Source organism: Beta vulgaris, chromosome 5 (genome assembly GCF_026745355.1).
Source record: "Beta vulgaris subsp. vulgaris cultivar EL10 chromosome 5, EL10.2, whole genome shotgun sequence".
Classification (NCBI taxonomy): domain Eukaryota; kingdom Viridiplantae; phylum Streptophyta; class Magnoliopsida; order Caryophyllales; family Amaranthaceae; genus Beta; species Beta vulgaris.
Genome location: NC_079206.1, coordinates 31,532,553 through 31,540,052, shown reverse-complemented (window position 1 = coordinate 31,540,052; position 7,500 = coordinate 31,532,553). Strand labels below are relative to the sequence as shown.

At 34.5% G+C, this 7,500-nt stretch overlaps 3 protein-coding genes across 3 annotated transcripts in view; all 3 read left to right on the top strand.

The window, feature by feature from the left end:
* The first annotated feature begins 1,286 nt into the window (after positions 1-1,286).
* On the top strand, positions 1,287-2,179 carry LOC130591592 (30S ribosomal protein S2, chloroplastic). The gene has a single exon (XM_057395090.1). It carries the CDS (start codon positions 1,458-1,460, stop codon positions 2,166-2,168), a length of 711 nt encoding a protein of 236 aa, XP_057251073.1. The 5' UTR covers positions 1,287-1,457; the 3' UTR covers positions 2,169-2,179.
* A 2,304-nt stretch (positions 2,180-4,483) lies between these two features.
* LOC130591591 (ATP synthase subunit a, chloroplastic) lies at positions 4,484-6,682 on the top strand. The gene has a single exon (XM_057395089.1). The coding sequence runs from the start codon at positions 4,688-4,690 to the stop codon at positions 5,444-5,446; it is 759 nt and encodes a 252-aa protein (XP_057251072.1). The 5' UTR covers positions 4,484-4,687; the 3' UTR covers positions 5,447-6,682.
* A 279-nt stretch (positions 6,683-6,961) lies between these two features.
* Positions 6,962-7,500, top strand: part of LOC130591590 (ATP synthase subunit alpha, chloroplastic) — a 3,368-nt gene continuing 2,829 nt past the window's right edge. Inside the window, exon 1 of the mRNA XM_057395088.1 lies at positions 6,962-7,500. This exon is cut by the window's right edge and continues 2,829 nt beyond it. The gene's annotated coding sequence lies outside the window, so the exon portion shown is untranslated.

The window sequence follows — 7,500 nt, the reverse complement described above, 5'->3', positions numbered from 1 at the left end:
GAAAAATTGGATCTATGTCCAACGGATCACCCCTACTAAGAAAAAATATTTTGTTTTGGTTCGACCCGTAGTCCCATATGAAATAACGGACGGTATCAATTTAACAACACTTTTCCCTCAGGATTTGTTGCAGGAAAGGGATAATGTGCAACTTCGAGTTGTCAATTATATCCTTTATGGAAATGGCAAAGCCACTCGAGGAATTTCTGACACAAGTATTCAATTAGTACGTACCTGTTTAGTATTGAATTGGAATCAAGATCAAAAAAGTTCTTCTATGGAAGAGGCCCGCGCTTCCTTTGTTGAAGTAAGAACAAATGGTATGATTCGAGATTTCCTAAGGATCGATTTAGTGAAATCCGCTATTTCATATATCGGGAAAAGAAATGATCCATCATTAGAAAAAAATGAGGGATCAGATCATACCAATATGAATCCATTTTATTCCATTTATTCAAAGACAAAACCTCAAGAATCGTTTAACAAAAATCAAGGAACTGTTCGTACGTTGTTGGGTATAAACAAAGAATGTCCATTTTTTATAATTTTGTCATCATCCAATTGTTTTCGAATAGGTCCATTTATATCCAAGGGTGTAAAATATCACAAAGAATCAATTAAAAAAGATCCCCTAAGTCCAATTAGGAATTCATTGGGTCCTTTAGGAACAGCCCTTCAAATTGCGAATTTTTTTTCATTTTACCATTTAATAACTCATAATCAGATCTTGGTAACTAATTATTTGCAACTTGACAATTTAAAACAAACCTTTCAACTACTTAAATTTCAATATTATTTAATGGATGAAAATGGACGAATTTATAATCCCGATCCATGCAGTAACATCATTTTGAATCCATTCAAATTGAATTGGTATTTTCTTCATTATAATTTTTGTGAAGAGACATCCACAAAAATTTATCTTGGACAATTTGTTTGTGAAAATGTATGTATAACCAAAAACGGACCGCACTTAAAATCGGGTCAAGTTCTAATTGTTCAATCTGACTAAAAGAAAACGTTGTTCTGGGGTGGATGATACCCCTTGGTACCGGATTCAAAGGATTCGTACACCATTCAAGTCAACATAAGGGCATTCCCTTGAAAACAAAAAAGAAAGAATCTATTCGAGGGAGAAATGGGAGATATTTTGTTTTACCACAGAGAATTATTTGATTCTTTTCTTTCAAAGAATTTCTGTGATAGATCAAAACAACAATGATTTATGGGGTTTAATAGAAGAGATTCATCTTTTTTATCTTTTATGTATTTGTTATGGTAATTTATAATTTAATTTAGTAATAAAATAAAGTAAAAAAATAACGAATAGAAAAGAATTAATGATTTGGGTTGTATAGCAACGGCCAATTCGCGGTATAAAAGAAGGTTCCGTTGGAACAATTATTTATTTCAGAATATCTCATCTTTTTATTAAAAAAGAGAAAGTGTGGGGAGAAATGACAAGACGATATTGGAACATCAATTTGGAAGAGATGATGGAAGCGGGAGTTCATTTTGGTCACGGTACTCGGAAATGGAATCCTAGAATGTCGCCTTATATCTCTGCAAAATGTAAAGGTATTCATATTATCAATCTTACTAGAACTGCTCGTTTTTTATCAGAGGCTTGTGATTTAGTTTTTGATGCATCAAGTAGAGGAAAACAATTTTTAATTGTTGGGACAAAAAATAAAGCAGCTGATTCAGTAGCACGGGCTGCAATAAGGGCTCGCTGTCATTATGTTAATAAAAAGTGGCTTGGAGGTATTTTAACGAATTGGTCCACGACAGAAACGAGACTTTATAAATTCAGGGACTTGAGAATGGAACAAAAAGCAGGGAGACTCGCTCGTCTCCCAAAGAGAGATGCAGCCGTGTTGAAGAGACAATTATCTCACTTGCAAACATATCTGGGTGGGATCAAATATATGACAGGGTTACCAGATATTGTAATCATCGTTGATCAACAAGAAGAATATACGGCCCTTCGAGAATGTATTACTTTAGGGATTCCAACGATTTGTTTAATCGATACAAATTGTGACCCGGATCTCGCAGATATTTCGATTCCGGCAAACGATGACGCTATAGCTTCAATTCGATTAATTCTTACCAAATTAGTATTTGCAATTTGTGAAGGCCGCTCTAGCTATATAAGAAATCCTTGATTCATAATAAAATAAACGGTTTTTTCACCATATACCCCTGACAAATTTTTTTTTGCACCATATACCCTTTCAAGTTTCCAAATTCACCATTTACCCCTCACCTACTGTACAATAGCATTAATTGCCCTTTTTGTTAACAGACGTTAACTCGCCGTTAGTGTTTTATTACAACTTTGCCATTAAGTTTGGGCGCCATTATGTTGGGAGTTGGAGGATGACAGTTGACAAAAAAACCACCCCCCTTCATCTCTTTCTTCTCTAACTCTCTGTTCTACTAGAGCTTAGGCATCCATTGAAACCTAAATCCTCTTACCCACTTAGCGAAATTTGAACATTAGTTTGTGTGCAATTGTTAGAGGTTCATCCCTGCACCAAAATTTCATCTTGGGTCTTCTTCAGGAGAGAAATAACGCGGATTTTCTCAGTTGCGAAAGTTGGTTGGAAGTTCAAAATTTTCGAGGCTTCTACTTTTCGTTCTAAGTAAGTTCTTTATCCCTTTGTATGTGTTGTTGAACATTGTTGTTTTTGGAATGTTTCTGGTTAGGGTTTAATCCGTTTTAGGGTTTGTTTGTTGCGGTTTTTATTACAAGTATTTCTTTGCATTTTTTCCCTTTTTTTCCTTTCATTCAAATGTTCTATGCTTATGTATGTTGGAAATATGTTGGTTTTGTTGTTTTGGCTAGGATGGGTTCTGTGTGGTTGCTTTTGCATTATAACAGTAAGGATTTTGATGTGAGGGTTGAAGACATTGACTTGTGTCACTTGATGGGGTTGTATGAGGATGTAATGGAGGAGTCAGCTAAGCAGGATGTGTATTCCCCTAAGGCATTTAGGTTACTTGTCCATAATCCTAGGACTAATAGGAAAATGGAGATTGAGAGTGATAAGGACTTGGAGAGGGTTTGGTCTTTTGGTAGGGTCACAGACACCATTGAGATGTGGGTAGAGGAAACAAACAATCATGGTATAGTATTTAGGGCATATGTTCAATTAAGGGAACAAGATGAGAAGGAATTCCATGCAAACATGCTGTGAGGGTGATGTTTCATGAGAGGCTTGAGCCTTCTGATTTTGTGTCCCCTTACTTCAAGGGTGAGGCTTACAAGCAAACTTATGGGGAGCACATTCACCCTATGGCTGACCCAAGCCACTAGCCAGATTACAATCTGCCAGTCATTACCCCTCCTTCTATCAAGAGAGGTGCTGGTAGACCTGCTAAACAGAGGAGGAGGGGTCCAAATGAAGCACAAAAGGGTCAGAGGCACAGTAGTGTTAAGTGCAGCAAGTGCAAAGAGGTTGGACATAATGCTAGGACTTGTGGAGGTGGTGCCACTAAAAAAGCTAGGAAGGACAAAGCCTCTACATCAACTGCCCAAGCTTCACAGCCTAAACAGAAGAAAAGAAAGGCATTTGAGGCTACCACTACCTCAAAGCAGCAGACAAAAGGGAAGAAGACTAAGAAGAATTGAAGATTGAAGGGTTTTTTTTTGTGAATTGGGGCAATATTTTTTGCATAGCTACTTTTTGTCAAACACTTTTATATGATCAATGTGAAGAAAGTTTTTGTAAAGCTACATTAGTACTAAGTAACAATATTTCACTTAAATATTACAAACATTAAGATTACAAACATGAGTATTCCTACTTTTATTGTTACATTAAGTAATTTTTGTTGTTGTTTCAACTTTTTCTTCAATTGCCTAAGTTCTTCCTTCATTTTGTTATTAACAGAGCTTTCCCCCTCTTCCCTACTTCTTTCAGTGTGCTTGAATCCTATTTCATCGTTGCTGCTATCTTGATCATAGCTTCCTTTGCACCATCTAAAACTGTTGCATGCATCACATTTGTAGTACAGCCTTTGAGGATTTCTTGCAGTTTCATAACTTCTTATTGCATATTTTCTCCTACAAATGCAATAAGAGTTAGGGACCCTTATGTATGAATTATTGTAATTTGAAGATCATGTATTTGAAGGAGAACTCATGCTTGATGTTAAGGGTTTCATTTGATATAGGAATGCCTTTATAAAGAACCCTGGCAGGCCTTTAATTTTCCTAACGGCTAGTTTTTGAAACTGGAAAAGTAGCCGTTATAACTGCCAAAACTTTTAGGGGTATATGGTGCATTAAGTTTAAGAATAGGGGTACATCATGAAATAAGTTTTTCACTAACGGGGACCTAACGTCCGTCAACAAAAAGGGTAACTGGATGTATTTTTTCAAAGGTGAGGGGTATATGGTGAATTTGGAAACTTGAAAGGGTATATGGTGCAAAAAAAAATTTGTCAGGGGTATATGGTGAAAAAACCGTAAAATAAAAAACAGACTTCCTAAACTCTATATCGGTTACTAGATCCTGAATCTCAAAAACTAGTTTAAAATAACTGGGGATATTATGTAATCAATGGGTATCCTAAATATAAAATTCTATTTACTATATTAATAGTAAATAGAATTTTAAAGTAGACAAGTCGAGAAAAAGATGGTTGAATCAAAATAATTTTTTTTTAAGTTATATTTATGTCAGAGGACAATATGAATGTTCTATCATATTCAATCAACGCACTAAAGGGGTTATATGATATATCTGGTGTGGAAGTAGGCCAACATTTCTATTGGCAAATAGGGGGTTTCCAAATCCACGGCCAGGTACTTATAACTTCTTGGGTTGTAATTGCTATCTTATTAGGTTCAGCGGCTATAGCTGTTCGCAGTCCACAAACCATTCCGACTGGCGGTCAAAATTTTTTTGAATATGTTCTTGAATTCATTCGAGATGTGAGCAAAACTCAAATTGGAGAAGAATATCGCCCTTGGGTTCCCTTTATTGGGACTATGTTTCTATTTATTTTTGTTTCTAATTGGTCAGGGGCTCTTTTACCTTGGAAAATCATACAGTTACCTCACGGGGAGTTAGCCGCACCCACGAATGATATAAATACTACTGTTGCTTTAGCTTTACTCACGTCAGTAGCCTATTTCTATGCGGGTCTTACAAAAAAAGGATTAGGTTATTTTGGTAAATACATTCAACCAACTCCAATTCTTTTACCGATTAACATCTTAGAAGATTTTACAAAACCTCTATCACTTAGTTTTCGACTTTTCGGAAATATATTAGCGGATGAATTAGTAGTTGTGGTTCTTGTTTCTTTAGTACCTTTAGTGGTTCCTATACCTGTCATGTTTCTTGGATTATTTACAAGTGGTATTCAGGCTCTTATTTTTGCAACTTTAGCCGCAGCTTATATAGGCGAATCCATGGAGGGTCATCATTGATTAGTCTCTTAGGAAGAGCCTATCTTTTAGTTTAGATTCAGGTAATATCTGTGTATGTGTGGCTCAAGATACTCTATCTTGATAATTTAGAGCATATAAATAGACAAATACATACAGTTTAAGGGTAATAGAAAAAAACGATATTCGAGAGGGGGGGCCAGGTATGTGGATAATGACTATAAGTTAATTCTTTCAGATTAGATGTTTCAAAGAATAATTCAAAAATCCGATTGAATTAAAAATATAATAGACGGTTTACGTTATGTAAGAAACATATGTATATTTTATATTAGATATTGACAAGTTATATATGAACTCAAATTTAGTAATATTTAATTTGTCCTACTTGAATTTCGATAGAGATACCAACCGAAGTCCTTCCGTTTCGTTTATGACTGCGAATTGAATGAAGAAAATAAAGAAAAAGATCAAAGAATGATTAATGATTAGAAAAAGGAAATGGAAAAGCTTAAGTTGTATTGATTCAGAACGACTCAACAAATAGGAACTAAAAAAGATGAAATTTTTCTAATGATCTAATAATAGTATTATTTCCATTTTCAATTTGTCGTTTTTAGTTATTTCGACTGGATGAATCTTAGCAATGGAATAATTAAGTCATAATGCATTGGTTGATTGTATCATTAACCATTTCTTTTTTTTTGTGTGAGGAACTTATCATGAATCCACTGATTTCTGCCGCTTCCGTTATTGCTGCTGGATTGGCTGTAGGGCTTGCTTCTATTGGACCTGGAGTGTATTTGCGAGACAGCCCGAAGCAGAGGGAAAAATACGAGGTACTTTATTACTTAGTTTAGCTTTTATGGAAGCTTTAACAATTTATGGATTGGTTGTAGCATTAGCGCTTTTATTTGCAAATCCTTTTGTTTAATCCAAGAAAAAGAAAAGAAATATGAGAAATACATATATCTTTTCTATTCTTGGACTTGCAGGTTGCTTTTTCTCATTATAGTAAAATATCGCTCCTACACAATTACTTAATTTGTTGAAAAAATAATCCACGGGAAGGACTTATTTGAGGATGAAGAATTCGTGTTACCCACTCGCTTTCTTCCTTCCTTCCCCTTCTTAATTCGAAGGAGAAGTGTTGCAACAAGGGAGGGTATTTCGCAATTCACATGAAACCTAGTACCTAATTAGTAATTCGATTCCAATAAGTTAAGTATTATTCTTATTGGGAATTTTTTAATCTCAATTAAAAAAAAAAAAAGAAAATTCATTTCGAAACTTTTTTTTCTATTTAGAAAGAGCAAAGAAGTGAAATAATACAACGATTTTTGGAGTTTATCTATAAGAGGAGATCATATGAAAAATGTAACCGATTCTTTCGTTTTCTTGGGTCACTGGCCATCCGCCGGGAGTTTCGGGTTTAATACCGATATTTTAGCAACAAATCTAATAAATCTCAGTGTAGTGCTTGGTGTATTGATCTTTTTTGGAAAGGGAGTGTGTGCGGGTTGTTTATTTCAAGAATAGGTTGGATTCAATCAACTGTACCTCTTTTTCTTTATAATTAGGGCGAAAGGTGCATGATTTCACGAATGACTTCTGAATCAATAATAAATAAAGAAATCATATGTAAGAACCATAGCATTTCGTGATTTGTTGGTAAATATACTTTGATTCTCTATCAACCAATAATGTAGGATCATTAACATGGTTAAAACTTAAATTGTTTGAAGTCCAGGCACAGCAGGGTATTCTTTCTACCACTAGGGTAATCCTTAATACCGAGACGTTTTTAAAATTAAATAAAAAAATAGTTCTAAATTTTTCGATATATAGCACTCATGTCGATAAAATGATTTGAATCCTTTATTTATTGTTATTGGAAAATTTTTATCCTTTCTTTTTTTTTATTAATAATAAAAATATTAAGTAAATAAATGCCAAAGGCTGAGTCGATGACCTACGTATAAAGTAAGCAAAATTTTTGGATTTGAAGAAAAAAAAACAACTTTGCTGACAATTACTTATATATTTCTATTTTTTTTGTTTGGGTCAGAAGAGTCCTCCGAATACTCGAGTCTTGA

Bases quoted from the DNA above. Each gene is read 5' to 3' on its own strand.
- LOC130591592 (XM_057395090.1), top strand. From the start codon at position 1,458: ATGACAAGACGATATTGGAACATCAATTTGGAAGAGATGATGGAAGCG.
- LOC130591591 (XM_057395089.1), top strand. From the start codon at position 4,688: ATGTCAGAGGACAATATGAATGTTCTATCATATTCAATCAACGCACTA.